The sequence below is a fragment of the Saccopteryx leptura genome, chromosome 5 (assembly GCF_036850995.1).
Source record: "Saccopteryx leptura isolate mSacLep1 chromosome 5, mSacLep1_pri_phased_curated, whole genome shotgun sequence".
Lineage (NCBI taxonomy): Eukaryota > Metazoa > Chordata > Mammalia > Chiroptera > Emballonuridae > Saccopteryx > Saccopteryx leptura.
The window spans coordinates 174,607,226-174,626,482 of record NC_089507.1 but is presented as its reverse complement, the minus strand read 5'-3'; the positions used below and the strand labels follow the sequence as shown (position 1 = coordinate 174,626,482).

Genomic DNA, 19,257 nt, shown 5'->3' with positions numbered 1-19,257 from the left:
TTGGTCGTTCGACCCCCACCAGGGTCACGACCCACACGTTGAGAGCTGCTGCCCTAGACACAGTTGCCAGGTGGATCCTGGCTGGGGCGCATGTGGCAGTATCCCTCACTATCTCCCCTCCTCTCATCTAAAAAAAAAATTACTTAGTCTGAACAAAGCATCAGGAACCTATGTGACTACAAAATGAGGTCTAATGTTGGGATCCTCCAAGTCCTGGAAGGGGAGGAGAAAAAGAAAGCAGCTAAAAATTTACTTGAAGAAATAATGGCTAAGAACTCCCGAAATCGGGCAAGAAACAAAAGCCAACAGATTCAAGTAGTTTTATGAAACTCAAAGACCATAAAAGCAAAGCACATAAACTTTTGGAAACTGGAGACAAAGAAAAAAAATTGAAAGCATCCAGAGAAGAACAACCGCTTACTTGTAGAGGAAAAGCAACGTGAATGACAGCCGACTTCTCATCAGAAACCAGAGGCCGTAAGCAGCACTTTTTCAAGTATTAAACAAACAATTAACCCAAAATTGTACAACCAGGGAAAATATGCTTCAGGAATGAAAAGGAAATCAAATACTGTATTCCCAAATGAAGAAAGAAAAAAAGAATATGTGCCCAACAGACCTACCCTAAAAGAATGGGAAAAGGACATTCATTAAATAGAAAGGAAACAATAAAAGAAGAAATCTCAAAACATCAGAAAGGAAGAAAATATACAGCAAACAAAATGTAAGTGAATACAATGAGCTTTTCTTGAGTTTTCTAAATTATGTTTGATGGTTGAAGCACTCACTGTGGTGGTTCTAAAAGTATGTAAAAAAATATATATTTAAGACAATTCTATACTGAATGGAGAGAGTAGAGGCAGAAAGTAAGGTAAGATGTCTGTATTTCACTGGAATTGACCAAGTGAAGACACCATTAGCCTATGATAAATTATATAAATATAATAGCTAGAACAATCACTAAAAAGCCATTCAAAGAGATATGCTAAAAAACACTACAGATAAGTCACCCATTGTAAGGCAGAAAAATAGAAAACAGAGAAATAAACAGCATAACTAGAAAACAAAATATAAAATGGCAAACTTAAGCCCTAATATAGCAATAATTACAATAAATGTGGTCTAAATATGGCAATTGGCAAAGTGAATTAAAAAGCATGACTTAATGATATGCTGTCCATGAGAAACTCATTTCAATTATGATGATACAGGCAGGTTGAAAGAAAAGATACAAAATGATATATATAAACATAAATAAAATGAAAGCAGAGAGGCTCTATCAATATCAAATAAAGTAGACTTCAGAGCATAGAAAACTAACAGAAAAGAACATTATACAGGGTGGGGCAAAAGTTGATTTATAGTTGTGAGTACGCAAAACACAGAATTTACTCTTATATTATTATTATTTTTTAGCGTGTGAGAGAGAGACAGGAAGGGAGAGATGAGAAGCATCAACTCATAGTTGCTGTACTTTAGTTGTTCATTGATTGCTTCTCATATGTGCCTTGACCAGGGGGCTCGAGCTGAGCCAGTGACCCCTTGCTCAAGCCAGCGACCTTGGGCTTCAAGCCAGTGACCTTTGGGCTCAACTCAGCAACCATGTGTCATGTCTAAGATCCCACGCTAAAGCTGGTGACCTCGGGGTTTCAAACCTGGAACCTCTGTGTCCCAGATCGACACTCTATCCACTGTGCTACCACAAGTCAGGCTCTTGTATTATTCTTTATTAATTATTGTATTATTTTCTTTTTATTTTTTTTGTGATGGAGATAGAGAGACAGAGAAAGGGATAGATAGGGACAGACAGGCAGGAAGGGAGAGATGAGAAACATCAATTTTCATTGTGGCACCTTAGTTCTTTATTGATTGCTTTCTCATATGTGCCTTGACTGGGGGGCTACAGCAGAGCAAGGTACCCCTTGCTCAAGCTAGCAACCTTGGGCTTCAAGCCAGTGACCTCTGGGCTCAAGCCAGCAACCATGGGGTCATGTCTATACCATGCTCAAGCTGGTAAGCCCATGCTCAAGCTGGTAACCTCAAGGTTTTGAACCTGAGTCTTCTGCATCCCAGTCTGATGCTCCATCCACTGCATCAATGCCTGATCAGATGATTATTGTATTATTTTCCATATGAGCAACTGTAAACCTACTTTGCCCCACCCTGTATAATGATAAAAGTATCAATCCACCAAGGAGACATAGCAATTCTAAACACATATGTAGCAAGAAACAGAGCTGCAAAATATGTGAAGCAAAGACTGACAGAAATGAAAGGAGAGTTAGACAAATCCACAGCTATAGTTGGAGACTTCAACATTCCAACCTAAACAATGGACAGACCTAGAAAGAAAACTGGCAGGTATACAGAACTCAACAATGCTATCAACCAAGAGAATATAACCAATAATCATAGAAGATTCCACCCAGGAACAGCAGAACTATGGAGCATATGCAAGAAACACCCTACTCTGGGCTATAAGACCAATCTCAACAAATTTATAAAAATTAAAATCAGTGTGTGTTCTATAGCAACAATGGAATCAAACTAGAAGTCAACAACAGAAATATCACCAAACACTTGAAAATTAAAACACTTCTAACTAATCCATGGAAATCAATAAATCCAATGAAATGAATCTTAAAAAATGAAACAGGCCCTGGCCGGTTGGCTCAGTGGTAGAGCGTTGGCCTGGCGTGCAGGAGTCCCGGGTTCGATTCCCGGCCAGGGCACACAGGAGAAGCACCCATCTGCTTTTCCACCCCTCCCCCTCTCTTTCCTCTCTGTCTCTCTCTTCCCCTCCCGCAACCGGGGCTCTGTTGGAGCGGAGTTGGCCCGGGCGCTGAGGATGGCTCTGTGGCCTCTGCCTCAGGCGCTGGAATGGCTCTGGTTGCAGCAGAGCGGCACCCCAGATGGGTAGAGCATCGCCCCCTGGTGGGCATGCCAGGTGGATCCCGGTCGAGCGCATGTGGGAGTCTGTCTGGCTGCCTCCCAGTTTCCAACTTTGGAAAAATACAAAAAAAAAAAAGAAAAAAGAAACAATATAACAGAATTGTGAAACAGCCAAAGCAGTGCTAAGAGGGAAACTGATATAACTAAAATTGCATGCACACAAAAAGGAAAATCAGTAAGCTAAGCTCCCATTTTAACTTGCTACAAAAAAATCTAAATAAATCCAAAAAAGTGGGAGGATAGAAATAATAAAGGTAACCATGGAAATCAATGAATTTGAAAACAGAAAAACAACAGAAAAAAATCATTGAATTCTGCAAAGTGTTTAAGGAATGAACACTAATCTTTCACAGACTCTTCCAAAATAAGTAAAAAATGGGAATACTTCCCAGTTTATTCTAAGAGGCCAGTATTACCTTGCTACCAAACCAGACAAACACATCACAAGAAAACAAAATTAAAGATCAATATCCTTTATGAATATAAATTCAAAATCCTCAACACAGTACTAGCAAACTTATTCCGGCAATTTACAAAAAGGTTACATGAGTATACAATTAAGGATTAATTTTGTCTAAAGTTAGGTCTGGCCTTTGCCCATGACTCCTGGGAGTTAATTTCTAAGCCCTTGGATTGTCCTGCCTGGTAAGTGTTTAGTTTACTTGGGGCCTTGTGCCATGTGGTTCAACTCAGCTATGGAGAAACTGGAAGGACTAGAGAATATGGTCAACTACATGGGTGGTCAGCCACATCTATGTTACTGAGCACCCTCAAAACCCTAGACACTGCATTCAGGTGAGCTTCCACTGTTGACAATATTGTTAAGTGATGTAAGTGCTGTCCATACACTTCTACTGAGGGAGGATAACAGGAAGATCCACACTTGCAACTCTCCTGGACTCTGCCCCATGGAACCTCTTATTTTAGCCGAGTTTAATCTGTATCCTTTTTATAATAAACCATAACTGTGAGTATAGTAGCTTTCACTGAAGTCTATGAGTCCTAGAGAATTATCAAACCTGAGCTGTTCTTAGAGACCCCTAAACTTTGCAATGACCAACAGATTTGTCTCAGAAATGTAAGGTTGGTTCAACATATGAAATATGTTGTTGGTTCAACAATGAAATATAGCATCTTAGTAGAATTCAGGTACAAAAACCATATGATCCTCTGATAGACCCAGAAAAAGAACTTGAAAAAATCCAATACCCTTTGATGATAAAAAGTGTTAAACTAGGAAGAAAGGGAACTTCCTCAAAATAATAAAGGGCATCTATTTAAAAAGCCACAGCTAACATCATACTTAATGGTGAAAGACTGAAAGCTTTCCTCCTAAGACGGGAACAAGACAGAGATATGTGCCCTTGCTACTTCTATTTAACGTTGTGCTGGAGGTGCTAGCCAAGCAAATGACAAGAAATGAAGTAAAGGGCATTCAGACTGGAGAAGTAGTAAAACCATCGCTATTGGTAGATGACATGATTTTGTATGCAAAAAATCCTAAGGAATCCACAAAACAAACACTGGAACCAATAAACAAGTTCAGCAAGGTTACAGTATATAAAACTAGCAATTAACAATCTGAAAAGGAAATTAATAAAACAATTCCATTTGTAATAGCATCAAAAAGAATAAAATATTTAGGAGTATATTTAACCAAAGAAGTGCAACACTTGTACATGGAAAACTACAAAATATTGAACAAAATTAAAGCTCTAAATAAATGGAAAGGCACCCTGTGTTCACAGACTGTAAGACTTAATGTTAAGATGACAGTACTTCCCAAATTGGTATACAGATTTGATGTAATCCCTATCAAAATCTCAGCTGGTTTCTTGGCAGAGACTGACAAGATCCCAAAATTCATATGTAAATGCAAAGAACCTGAAATAGCCAAAGCAATTTTTTAAAAAAGGTTGGAAGACTCATACTTCCCGATTATAAAATTTACTACAAAAAATAATCAAGCAGTATGATGAATTAGAACAGAGAGCCAGAAATAAATCTTTGCATATTGTTCAAATAATTTTCAACAGGGTACCAAGACCACTTAAATGGCAAAAAGACAGTGTATTCAACAAATAGTGGTGGGAATACTGAAAACCTACATGCAAAAAAGAATGTAGTCAAGTCTTTAACTGACATCATTAACTCAAAATGGATCAAAGACCGACGAGCTAACACTGAAACTCCTAGAACAAAATATAAAGGAAAAGTTTATGACCTTGGGTTTGGCAATTTCTTGGATACGACATGAAAAACAGAGGCAAGAAAGAAAAAAATAGAAAAACTGGACTCAATAAAAGTTTAAAATTTTGTGCATCAAAGAACACTATAAAAAGAGTAAAGGGGCAACACACAGAACAGGAGAATATATATGTAAATCACTTATCTGATAAGGGATTAATATCCAGAATATATAGTACTTCTAAAACTCAATACCAAAACATATATAACCTGTTTCAAAGATGGGCAAAGGAACTGAACAGACATCTTTCCAATGCAGATATATGAATGGCCAATAAGCACATGAAAAGATATTCAACATTACTGATCATTAGGAAAAAGAAAATAAAAATACAAGCTACAGCTTCACACTGATTAGGGTGGTTATTAATAAACAAAAGAACAAACAAATAAACAAATTAAACAAACAAACAAATGCACTGGTGAGGGTATGGATTAGCTGGAACCCCTGCATGTTTGCTGACGGGATGGGGAAATGGTGTGGCAACTGTAGACAACAATTTGGCAGCTCAAGTAACTTGCCACATGACCAGCAATCCCAATCCTAGGTATAGACCAAAGAATTACAAACACAACCCGAACAAAAACTTAAGCACAAATGTTCATAGCAGTATCATTCATATAGCCCCAAAATGAAAAAAAAAACCCAAATGTCCATCAATTGATAAATGAATAAACGGTGGAATACTACTCAGCTATGAAAATGAAGTACCAATACATGTTATAACATAAGTGAACCATAAAAAAATTACTCTAATTGAAAGAAACCAGTCACAAAAGGCCACATAGTGTGTAATTCAATGTACTTTAATTAAAGGCCTAGAAGCAGAAAATACATTTAGACAGACACCAGTGGTTTCCATGAACTAAGAGGAGAGAATGGGGTTTCTTTCTGGGATGATAAAAATATTTTGGGGCCCTGGCCGGTTGGCTCAGTGGCATGTAGAAGTCCCAGTCCTGGGTTTGATTCCTGGCCAGGGCTCACAGGAGAAGCACCCATCTGCTTCTCCACCCTTTCCCCTCTCCTTTTTCTCTATCTCTCTCTTCCCCTCCTGCAGCCAAGGCTCCACTGGAGCAAAGTTGGCCTGGGCGCTGAGGATGGCTCCATGGCCTCTGCCTCAGGTGCTAGAATGGCTCAGTTTGCAATGGAGCAACGCCCCAGATGGGCAGAGCATCGCCCCCTAGTGGATATGCCGGGTGGATCCCAGTTGGGCACATGCAGGAGACTCCCTGCTTCTCACTTCAGAAAAATACAAAAAAGAAAAAAAGTTATAGACCCCTTTGTGAATAAACTAAACACTGCAAACATGGTACTCCTTAAAATACATAATGTGTAAATTATATCTCAATAAAAAGAAAAGCTAAATTAAAAAGTCTAATTAACAAAGAAGTGAGTCAAAGTAAGTTCTACTGGCAGTTGACCAGACAGCAGGAGCCTCACCTGCTCGTAGATCTCGATGGCTTTCTGGTACTGCTCGAGCTGGGCCGCATAGGCTGCCACCTTCAGTAGACACTTGTTAGCGGAGCTGAAACCAAGACCCAGAGAAATAAACATACACCAGAGCACCTTCCTTTGGTACAGTACAATAAACTCACAGAATATAGTGAAGATTCGTCTCTTATCACACTTGACAAAAACCCAGTTAATTATATTAAGAAAAATAATACTTGCCTGTTGGATTCTTCTCCTTTGTAATAATCAGCTGATTGTTCATAATGTGCGATAGCCTGAAAACACACACATGCATTATTCAAACTACCTGTTCAGAGTTGTATTTAAAAAACTACATTCGCATAGATGTTTTTCTTATAAATAAGCCTATAGCCTGAAAACACACACATGCATTATTCAAACTACCTGTTCAGAGTTGTATTTAAAAAACTACATTCGCATAGATGTTTTTCTTATAAATAAGCCTATCCCAACAGTAAACTTTTCATGACTTGGCCTACTTGATTTAGGGAACACACAAATGTATGCATCTCTGAAAGCCTAGTGGCAGATAGCCCCCTGTCCATCAAATTCTCTCCTACCTTTCCCCCAGGGCAAATACCCAGCTACATCCTTTTGCCAGCCTGTACTGCAGTTAGGGTAGCCATGAGACCTCCTCTTTCCACTGAAATATAAACAGACACGCTGTCTACTACTTCCAGGCTTGGTCCATACATCTGACTTGGCATCCTTCTCCAGGCTTTCCCCCTTTCTCATGAGCTAGAATGGCACACGCTGTCAACTACTTCCAGGCTTGGTCCACACATCTGACTCTGCATCCTTCTCCAGGCTTTCCCCCTTTCTCATGAGCTAGAATGGCAATGGCCAAGTCTAGAGCGGCAATGCAAGCCACAAGCTAAAGATGGAGTAACTTTTGTCAGTCTGGTTCCTAAATCATTACAAAGGGCAGAATGGACTCCAACCCCCCATACCCCACCGCTGCCAAACCCAGAACAGCTACACTGGACTGTGATTTTTTAGATCTGTGACTCCCTATTAAATTTAGATTTATGGCTTGCTAAAGCAGCACAAGCTATCCTCACTAATAACATAAGTGTCATCTAGAATAAAGGTGTTATTTTCAAACTAAACTGTGTGGTGCTGAATTAACAGTCAAGTGGAGAAGACACAGAGGTTGCAGGCCAGAAAGCTAGAAACTAGTCCTGCTGTGGCATAAGTTAGTGACAACGAGCATGTGACAACTCAGAAGGCAAACCACTGGAGCTGGAAACTCGATGGAAATAAGGGCTATGGAAACAGCCAGATGACAGAGTATACTGCTATTTTCAGTAAGGTTTTATTATAAAAAATAAAAATAAATAAACAAATAAAACTCAGAAGGAATTAGCTGGTTTGTAGACAATTATGAAGGGAAACAAAATCCAGAGATAGGGTCGCAAAGATTGGCCAGGCCAATACTTTAACGGCAAGAGGTAAGTCTGAACAATGTTTTTAATGTATGGGTCTGGAAACCTTTTCTGCAACAAGCCAGATAATAAATATTTTAGGCTTTGTGAACTATATAATCTGTTCTCACTACTTATCTCTCCTGTGGTAGCAAAAAAGCAGCCAAAGATGATGCATAACTACCCAGTGTGGCAATCCGCCAGCAAACTTATTCATGGGGCCCGGCTGGGTAGCTCAACTGGCTGGAGGCCCTCCCCATATGCCAAAGTTGTAGGTCTGATCTTCAGGGCACATATGAGAGCCGACCAATGAATGCTTAAGTATAAGTGGACCAACAAATCAATGTTTCTCTCTTCCCCTCTCTAAAAAATCAATAAATAAATTTAAAAAATAAATATGTAAGTAAACTTTATTCATGAACAATGAAATTTCAGTTTCATTTAATTTTTGTGTGTCATAAATGCTTCTCCCCTCAATGATTAAAAAATGTAAAAACCATTCTAAGCTTAGAGACACACATAAACAGCTGGTAGGTTTATAGACCCCCGTTTTAAATTTCGAAGGTTTTTCTGGTAAATCTAAAATAAACCTATGCGAAAATCAGATTACAGGTACTGCCTATCAGTTCAATGGCTTCAAGGCAGCCCTAATGAGCTGAGAGGCCCAGGGACAGGAAAAGCACAATTAAAATATAACAGGCTAGGAGACTGGTAGGAAACCACTTTGGTGTGGTTATGGACACAGGGCACTGACTGGAAGCAAGCAGACCTGGCCCATAGAGTGTAAGGCCCCTTTCCCTGCAGGTGGCAATGGTGATAACCAAGAATGAGCCAACACTGGCCTTGTCTGGACTGCAGGTTTTAATACAATGAGACAAGTTGGTGTAAATAATAAGACACTTCTGTGTTCACGATTGCGTTTTGGATCTATTTGCTTCAGCCACTTAGCCTACCCAAACTAATACATACTCCCCCCCACACACATACAAATTTTCTCAGTATTATTTATAATAGGAGAAAAACTGGAAACAACTCAGGTAGTTAAATATAATGGGCTACTGTGCTATAAATAAAAGTAATGGACAGAAAATTCAATATGGAAATTCTTCATGAAATATTTAAACTATGAAAGAACAGATACATTATAATCCTTAATCCTTTTTTTTTTTAACAAAATATATAGACACATCCAGAAAATGTCTGGTAGAATATATGTCAGAGATCAGAGCTGTTAAATTCACACACATGTGGGATTGTATGATATGATGAATGTACATCTCCCACTAAAACATAAGCTCATAAGCTCTATGAAGGTAGGTCTCATGATGGTTTTGCTCACTATCATGTCCCTAAGCCAAGCATATTACCTATCATAGAGTAGGTGCTCAATAAACAGAAGCTAAGTGAAAGAATGCAAACTGCATTTCAGATGAAGGTCTCCTATTAAACTGTTGCAAATATCTTGATTAGTTCGGAATGCCCAAGAAAATTTTTCATTGAATTTATGATTAATCAAAAATAATCTTTGAACTATCCTCATTCTGTCAAGTATTTAAACACTACTTTTCATTGTAATAAATAGGGTAACATATGAGAAACATGACCAAATATTTCTGCAAAGAGTATCAGTTACACAACCTCTTCGTAAGGAGGAAATGTAGCTACTTCCTTTCCAGTTCTTACAGCACCAGAACTCAATGAAGAGAGGTGGGTTGTGTAACTTGTTTTGGAGGTTAAAAAAAAGGCAAAATGTCAACAATTTGGTGTAAGCAAATACTTATTAAATAATGATATTGGTTCATCAAAATGTAACTACAGCTAGATTTATCACAGTAAAACATTTTAAAATTTAGTTTTTAATAATGCTAATGAAACCAATAATCAAAAAACATGGTTTTCCGAAGTTATGGCAGACTGCAGTTGAAAGGAAAGCCTGTGTCACTGGCTGAGAGGTTCAGGGAAAGAGGCTGACCAAAGGCTATTTGGACGCTCCACCTAGCTCAGAATTTCAGCCCATAGTGAAACTTAGCAGGCACAAACAGACACACACTAGACATCGGCCCACTGTCTCTTATAGTTCCAAGGCAGTAATATGAAAAGTAGACATGGCCACCAATATCAACAGTACATGTAACAATAAACCCAGAAAACCCCAGCTGATTATCCTGCTATGTAAGTAGCATGTCAACCATGCTGGAGGACACACAGGCCCTGAAACGAAAGACCAGGCCCTGGGGCTGCATCCGTCATCACGGAAGCAAACACAGTTTCCAGGTACACGTTAGAGTCCACTCTGTGGGTGAAATAGCCCTTACTAGCCTAACATTGGAGCAACTCCTTTTGAACATAGACCGCCCCCCCCCCCCCCCCCGCCCCAGACAGGGCCTAACAGGAACCTGACATACTACACAAAATACTTCATTGTAACAAACAGTGTTAAATCATGTTCTCCAGGAACTTAAAACAGAAATAAGTCATAATTCCTGTGGATCATTTAAAAATAACCCATTTATTATCTGGTTCAGTGTTTTACTTCATGAAGTCAAAGAAGTAAGGTGAGTTTATGAAACTTCATTCTTCACTGTTCACTAGCTAAAATCTGTGACTGAATTAGAGGACATACAGAGGCTAGTATTAAAAGGGGAAAAATTCATTTGTAACAAATCAAATATAAAGCAATCAATTTTTGCCTGACTGGTGGTGGCGCAGTGGATAGAGCATCGACCTGGGACACTCAAGTGCCAGGTTTGAAACCTCAAAGTCACTGGCTTGAGTGTAGGCTCACCAGCTTACGCATAGGGTCACCGGTTTGAGTTTGGGATCATACACATGATCCCATCAGCCCAAAGGTCGCTGGCTTGAGCAAGGGATCACTGGCTTGGCTGGAGCCCCAGGTTAAGGCACATATGAGAAGCAATCAATGAACAACTAAAAGTGCTGCAACTATGAGTTGATGCTTCTCTCTTTCTCCCTTGTCTGTCTTCAAAAAAAAATAAAACAAAAAAAAACACCTTGATTTTTTTCAAACTTAAACTTCACACCCCACCAACCGAAATCTGGTGAGTCCAACCAGAGACTCAAAGGCAAGGATGTTTGTAAACACAGGATGCCAAATACCAGTGACCATGACAAGCTAAACTTGTGTGTAAGTTGAGTAATATTCTTAAATTGCTTTTAAAAAGAACACATCAATGAAAAAAGACGCACCTACTGGCCAACTTGCAGAATGGCAAAAACACTGTGAGTAGTGAGTAATGGGAGTTTCAGAAGATGCCAAGGCAAATCTTTAATTTTTAAAAAAGAAAGAAAACAAGAGTAGGCCATAACTCATTTTATCCACCCTAAGCTTTAAGGAGACCGTGTGGTGAAGCGGCTGCCCGAGGCCACTCCCGGGCAGCAGGGCCCACGCTCAGCACTTCAGGCTCTGCCTGCAGCGCTCCTCTGACCCCTGTGGACACGCTGCTGACACAGCAGCCTCCGCTGGCAGGTGACACACAAACGCCCATCTCCCCAGGACGGAGCCCACCTGTACAGAGGGAGTGAGAAGTGCTGAGACTTGGGAGTTCTGAGGACAGCACCTGCAGACATGGCTCACAGGTTGGACATGGAGAAGGAGAAAAGGCAAATATGCCTGTGGTGGGGAGGGAACATCAGGTGGGAGGGAGGGCAAGATCCGAAATCCGTTTCAAACATGCTTGGTTTGAGACTCAAGTAGGAAGGTTGGCAGACATAGGGACATCGGAAGCTAAAGCTCAGAAAGAGGTCTAGGCAAGTCACTGGGGTACAGATGATACTTAAAGCAGTGATGCTGAGTGAGTCCAGAGGTCCCAAGGGAGCACGTGCAGACAGAGAAGACAGCGACCCCACTCAGGGGCACTTCACACTACAGGGTGAGGAGAAGGGAAGGAACCAGGTAAGCAGGCAGGACGACGTGCTCAGAGAACCAGGTGGGAGACACGTTCCAAGAGCCAAGGCAAGAAGTAAATCACAGGCCAGGAGGACTGACAGCTGTCCAGTGCCGCAGCAGGCACGGGGTGCCAAGACACTGAGACAGGATGCGACCGGAGTCTCAGCACACTCAGGGTTCACTAGTCCGACAGCTAGTGACGATCCCCCTACTGCTTCTCTTTCTGACTCACACTTGTTTTCCACAGTACTCAGGGGAACTGTTTTACAAACATTTGCTCCCAGTCTGAGTTGAGGCAGCCAATAACTTCTGGCGAATGTGTTTTCCTCTCACCAAAGTACACTCCAGCCCTCTGGAGACCCCCGCTGAGCAGACCGCAGGGGACAGGGCAGTGCGGGGCCGGCTTTGCCTTGGCTCCCCTGGTTCCACCTGAGTGGTCCCGGCAGTGTAACCATATTGAGTCCTACCTTCCATAGCCACAGACGCCTTACTGTCACAGAGCTGAAAGGTTGTAAAATTCATGGCATGCCACCAGGGACAAAGCCTGGGAAACAACAGATACCCAGTAAGTGTTTCCTCCTTCCTTTTCTTCTACTAGAGGTATGCCTCGCTCTCCTGCCTTCCATTGATGAATGCTCGTCAACTCCAAAGCAACCTCCCCACCAGCAAACAGACAGGAGACCATGAAGGCTCACACGGTGGTACATTTTAGCAATAGCTTTTTAAACATATGTACACTGTTTGAATAGACATAACGACACTGTACACTTACTAAACTTCAGGAAGTCCTCACTTAATACTGTTGGTAGGTTCTACCACCTTAAGTGAAATGACACAACACCAATCTTACCAGAAGCCAGTGGCTATACATAAGAGTTAAGTTCCTATATTATCTCATCAAAGTTATAATGGAACCACATTGAACAAATGTGCTACACTAGGACGTGCTGTACAGTGTAAACATAGCTTTCATATACTCTGGGAAACCAAAACACGTGCGGCTCCCTTTATTGTGACATTCGCTTTATGGCATTGGTCTGGAACTGAACTCGCCATATCCCCAAGGTATGCCTGTGTAAACCACCGCTAGAAAGCCAGACTTGAGTGAAGCGGACGTGTGGCCAAGTAGGTGTTCACCTACCTTCTTCCGCAGGGTCAAGACCTGAAGATAAAGGTGTGCAATGCTTACAGCACTTCCACTTCCCTCACAGGGCCACACAGGCCGCAGCAACAGGGAAGTTTCTCTTGACACGGATCGCCCGAACGGAAACAGCAAGCGGTCCACAGCCAGCCCCTGTCTCAGACCCGCCTCCAGGAAAGCAGCCCTTCACTCCTCAGCCCCAGGCCCCTAAGCCTTCCACGCACAGCCACGTAGGGACTGCTCACTCTATTTCACTCAGTTCCACTGGAAGAGGAAATTGCCCCTGGAGTCAACTACCTGCTTCACACCAAGTTCACGGGGAACTCAATCATTCCATGGCTTACCTTCTCGATGTCTACAAGCTCAGTCTCATAAATCTCAGCAATGGTAATGTGGTGTTTGGCTGCGATTGTAAACCTTCCCTGGGAGAAAACAAAACACAGAGTCACATTCGTGTTTTACCTAGTTTAATGCCACTCCATTTAGAAACGAGAAAAAAAAAATACGACTCTCAGACATTTCAAGGAGTCCACCCCACAGCTGCTCAAGCAAGGCAATGTCTTACCATGTCTGTGTAAATGTCGATGGCTGCATTTAAGCAGTTGATAGCCTCTGAAGCGTAGGCATTTAAGAAAAACAATGAAAAATCCATTCAGTCACAGAGAGTTCAAGTGAGCCTATCTTCCTGGCTGCTACTAGAACATTAAGGAGGTCCCGTTTAGAGCGGAGGCAGGGGAGAGCTAGCGAGAAGCAAACATGAGTCACACAGGACCCAGACCTCGGCGAGCTGCCTGCCAGCAGCTGCAGTGCATCGAGGGAACTGGAGCTGCAGCGCGAGTGCTCAGCGGCTCTCAGCCTCAGAGTGGGGGCTGCATCCAGGAGAGACTGCTTGATAAATAAACAAATGGGGTGTCATCTACACTGAGCAGCTCTATCTGCTAAAACATAAATGCAAATACAGTCTTCAGAGACATCTATATATACTAATTTTGGAAGACAGTACTTTACAAGACAATGACTTCAAGAGACTGCTCTTTTTGTGGCCAAAACCAAAAGCACTTTGCAATCTCTGTTCAGACAATTCTTGAGTGATATCAACATTCTGTATAATATTAAAGATGCTAACTTTTACTGTACTATCAGATACACAAAAGGAAGAAAGAATATTATAAATGACAGTGTTAATAAAGTATACTAATTTTCTAAAGCAACGAGCCAACACATCGTTTCACAAAATGGTGGTGTTTATCATGCTGGCATGCTGACAGCTGCACAGGACGGCTCCTGGAAAAGACGCAGCAGAGCAAAGGCCTAACGTCTCAGAGAGCAGACCAACAAAAGTAAAAGCACCTTCTTCCTAAACTACGTAAGAATGTAGATTCAGTGTCACACCTTTAGAAATACAGACAACCATAAAGAGAAAGTAAGCTATGCATCAGCCCACTCAGACCCACTCTCAGTCCCTGGCGCGCTCTGCCCTGCAGTGTCTCTAGATGCACCTGTGCATGCACGGACAGCATCACGGACCTGAGCACTGCCTCCCCGTGTGAGACTCTCTGGAGCCGGGCCGTGTGCAGCGACGGCAGCGCACTCCACAACACCGGCATCCAACCACCTCACCTTGCTGCTCGCTTCAGCTGTGTTCAGTGCTTCATTCTGGAAATGGCACTGTGATCAGTCTCTAGACAGAAGCCTTTGTACTTATCTTATTTCTGTAGGATACAGTCACAGACTTTGGAATCTCTGTGTTAAAGTGGACTGTTAGAGAAAAAGGAGAAGCTCCACAGCTAGCAGTGCACACACGGGGCGGAGGCACCGACGCTTTAACTGCTAAGTGTGCACTCCTCTAACTAAAAGAGAAACAACACTGGCAAGTTATACCACTTTAAGTATCCAACTTCATTCTTTCCCTCAAAACAAATTCTCTGAAAACACTCTAAAAAGTCAAATGAATACTGTATGAGTAAGTTTATTTTAACCATCAGATATTACAATCTCCCCTTAACTGGATTTTCAAACATAAGAAGTATTTAGGAGTGAGAGAACATGAGAGTTTCCTTTATAAGCAATACACATATTCGTAAAGTTAGGAAATTAGGATGTCTTAGGTAAAATTAAAGCTTATTTCCAAAAAGTTCTCCAAAATGCAACACAAATATTATTCCAATAAAATTGTGTAAAGCAACTAAAAAGCCAGGATAAATTTAATACATCTTCTCCCTCAATAAAGCTCCAAATGATTAAAGAAAAATTCCTAAAGCTACCAAAATCTCTATTATTCCAAAATACAAAAATTTATTTTTCCCAGGGCTCAAAAGGTTCAGCAGTATAGGTCACCAACATGGGCCCTACCATCCTAGACCAGCGATTTTCAACCCTTTTCATCTCATGGCACACAGGAACTAATTACTAAAATTCTGTGGCACACCAAAAATATATTTTTTGCTGATCTGACAAAATAAAATAGGTATGATTCAGATTCATTTACCCTATTGTGTTGGCTGTTGTCATTTTTTTATTTGACAATCTAAGGGAAAAGAGGTCTGTGCCCCTGACTAAATAGTCAGGTACTGCACGCTGTAAAACCTCTTGTGGCGCACCAGTGTGCCACGGCAACCCGGCTGAAACTCGCTGTCCTAGACAGAGCTGTGCCTTACCTTGAGGGTCTGCCTTTTTGTAAGCATTCCCAGCATCCACAAAGCTGGTAGCAGAATCGTGTTTGCTCTGAAGCTGCATATGGAGCTTGGCTGCCTGACAAAACGCGTTTCCTGCAGCTGAGGAAGATAAAGCATGACAATTACACAGAGAGGAACAAGTCTCCCATGGAAGGGCTCTGTTCTAAGTGCTGCACCCACTCCCAGAAAGTCCCATTCCACCGAAAAGAAGCATTCCAGTCGGAAGCACCAGACAATGTGATCAAGTGCCGCTTAGAGATATATAAAAATAGCCAGAAACAAGCCACGCAGTGATCAAAGCTCTTCTCGGCCACAGAGGACCCCCAAGTGGCCCCTGGGCACTGAGTCTCCATCCTCAGCAACAGCCTCCTCCCAGCTGTTCGATTCTGTTCCTCGCGTGGACTGAACACTGACTGGCAGACTCAAGCTACTGATGCTTACAGAAAGGTAAAGCACTGAGCTCAAGGGTTTTATTCAGTCCTCTTTTTATCTTACAGCATTCTCTGGACTTGGTTGTGATTAGTGAAGAAACTGCTAATGAAGTCTTCATAGACAAAATAAGTTTCTCCGTGAGTGATAATTAGGCCTACAATTTTTAAATTCAAAGTTTTTTCTTAAGTTTATGACAAAATCTGACTAAAATTTCTAAGAGGTTTAATCTGTCCGTACCCCACATAGCCTGCAAGTCCGTACACGTCCCTGCAGAATTCACAGCTGGGTTTGGTTACGGGTGCTGCCCAGCTCTCCACCAAGGCACGGGGCAACGTGAAAGACTTAGGACTACATTGTCTCAGAAAAGGTTTTGGTCAGGGACTATGAATTCTGGAGTGGCAAAAAAGAATGAAGAAAGAAATGCCTGGCAGAGAAGTCACACAAACAACGGACAAATGCTTGAAGGCAAGGAAGGGCAGGAACTAGGGCACGACAGCCATGCTGTCCACAGGAAGATGGTGGAAGTGCAGGGCCGGCGGGCGGGCAGGCCGACGACACCCACAGGCCAGCTCAGGAGGACTGGACATGCTAACACGAGGAACCTGGCCAACGAGGAATCTACTTCATCGTGAGGTTCTCAGTTCAGGGAGAGCACTACGGCAGTGTCTCCCAAAAATGGGCAGCAGGGGCTGGGGAGCACAAAGGCGTATGGAGACACAACTCAGTAAGGTTTGGAGTACGGAAGTCAATACAGCAATGGGAGGGAAAGAATCTACTACTATCACAATGCCTTTTGCTATTAAAAAAAAAAACACATTTCAAAAACATACAGAAATTCATGTCAGATGCCTAAGTACCCAAGAGATTAAACACTCATTTCCTGCTGTCCCATGTACCCCTCTTCCAGAGTTAACCACGCAATCCCACTGGAGTTTCCAGACTACACCCCAGGGGCGAAAGGGCAGCACAGCCTACCCAGGTTTAACTCTTGCTCTGTGTCAGACAGAAAGAGTGCCCAGGCAGTTCTGAAAATAGTTAACCACCAGCATGGGACAAAGAACCCCTGCCCACCAGGCTTTAATGCTTTTGTTGATGAGTCATGAGGCTGGGGCTCCCAGAGGAGGGGCCAATGCCACCGCAAGGGTAGTGGGAAGGCCCCTGAAGATCCTGGGAAAGCAGATAACTTCTAAGGAATGTATCAGCTAAATGGAAGCTTCGATTGGCTGTGCCTCAGAAGAGTGGGGTAATAGCTTAGAATAGACTGGCACTATTTACACGTGTTCATCCTCACCATCATTACATACAGATCTATCCTATAATCAAAACCAGTGGTTTATCAAGTCTAATGTCACCATTTCCTTCACAGCCTATATCTTTCCTCTTCCACCAGTAATTTCATTTTACAGTTTACCTATGTTGACCAATCACGGTCCATACTTTCCTCGCTGAGTGTAACACCTAACAACCAGGCTCTCTAGTGCTAGCTCCATTTCCCCAATGTTTGATTTCATCATTTTATGCTCTCACCTTCCAAAACTAGTTGCCTGCTTACTTTTTCACTAAGTGCTCATTCCAATCACTGCTGACAAATGCAGCTCCATTCTTCCAAACTTAAAAGTGTCTTTAAAGGAGCATGTATTAAACTAAAGTCATATAACCTCTCAAGCTAATTTCCTTCCCTTGTAGAACTGGTCTAATACCTGCCAGGATGATCTCTCAAAAACTCAGCATCAAACAAATTAGCTTACTATTTATAAAAGAACTTTTAAAACTAGAGTTGCAGTGGTGTTATGATCACTGCAAGACAGAAATGATTTCACAGAATCTAATATTTATTCACTGACTACACAAATATCCCGAGCATCCACCGTGCTGCAGGCACCAGTCCAGGCCCTGCAGGTATAGCAGAGACAGAACAGAAACGTCCTGGCCTTCTATGGTTTACATTCTAATGAGGGGACAGCACGTAATAAATACACATGCACCATATAAATTAGTAAACATTTCCACTTATTTTTGCTACACGGTGATAAGGACATTGGAGAAAAGGGAAAGGGGTTTCCAGGAAAAACGAAGATGATTGCTATCTTTAAAAGGGGTGGCCAAGGAAGACCTCACTGAGAAGACAACATCTGGAGGAGGTAGAGGAACAGAATCAGCTGCACCCTATTTCGGGGAAGAGAGTGCCAGAGGGGCTCTGAGGAGGGAGCCAGGCGAAGGAGGGGAGTGGGTCTGAGATGAGGTCAGAGACAGGAACTGAGAATCTGGTTGGTGCCAGAAGGCCACTGTTAGGGACTTTAGCTCTTCTTTGCAATGACATATAGCAGACTTACATTTGAACACAATTAACTTTGGTGGTTCATTAAAACAGGCTTGGGAAAATGTAGAAGCTGAGATGTCAGAGTAGGCAAGAGATGATGGGGGAAGGATAAATACAAAGCCTCGTTACATATATTAATGCTAACCGCCTCCCTGCAATGAGATCACCTCAGGGTTAGAATAGATGATCATCAGATAAAATAAAAAAGTGGTCTTTTTAGATAAGATCACTTTTCACCTCTGATTATAGGATGTAAACACAACAAAAGATATAAATGCTGAAATAATACTCTTTTCTCCTTCCCTCTTTTTCAGTACATTATAATTTAGGCATAAGTGCATTTGAAAACATATAAAACATTTAACATAACCTTTTTACCTAAAACTAAACCTATAAAAAAATTTTAGAGCCACAAAGGAGCTTTCAGATTCACAGCATTTTCTTCACTGAAGTAATTTTAAAGAGCTTGGCCTTAAAAGCAAATGGGCAAACCAGCACATCGCCTTGTATCAATCACATCTCAACAAGCCGGGGCAGGGGAAGCCGGGGAAACGGCCCTGTAGAGGGAAGGGACCCCACTGTAGATCATGCAGCAGGTACGAGCCAGGGTCAGAGGTCATGTCCCTGTGCTGGCTGAAGGCCACTTCCATTTCACTACAGAAATACTCTACTATGACAAGCCCCC

The 19,257-nt window shown here is 41.9% G+C and overlaps 1 protein-coding gene across 3 annotated transcripts in view; it reads right to left on the bottom strand.

Moving 5' to 3' along the window:
* The window catches only part of NAPB (NSF attachment protein beta), a 49,621-nt gene that overhangs the window by 7,485 nt on the left and 22,879 nt on the right, over positions 1-19,257 (bottom strand). For 2 of the 3 annotated variants that reach the window (XM_066386959.1, XM_066386961.1), the window contains exons 3-7: positions 15,803-15,919; positions 13,711-13,757; positions 13,490-13,567; positions 6,872-6,927; positions 6,641-6,725 (exon numbers count right to left, since the gene is read on the bottom strand). In XM_066386959.1, coding sequence (XP_066243056.1) covers positions 6,641-6,725; positions 6,872-6,927; positions 13,490-13,567; positions 13,711-13,757; positions 15,803-15,919 — 383 coding nt within the window. The remainder of the gene's footprint in view (positions 1-6,640; positions 6,726-6,871; positions 6,928-13,489; positions 13,568-13,710; positions 13,758-15,802; positions 15,920-19,257) is intronic. The other variant, XM_066386960.1, reaches the window with a different exon arrangement.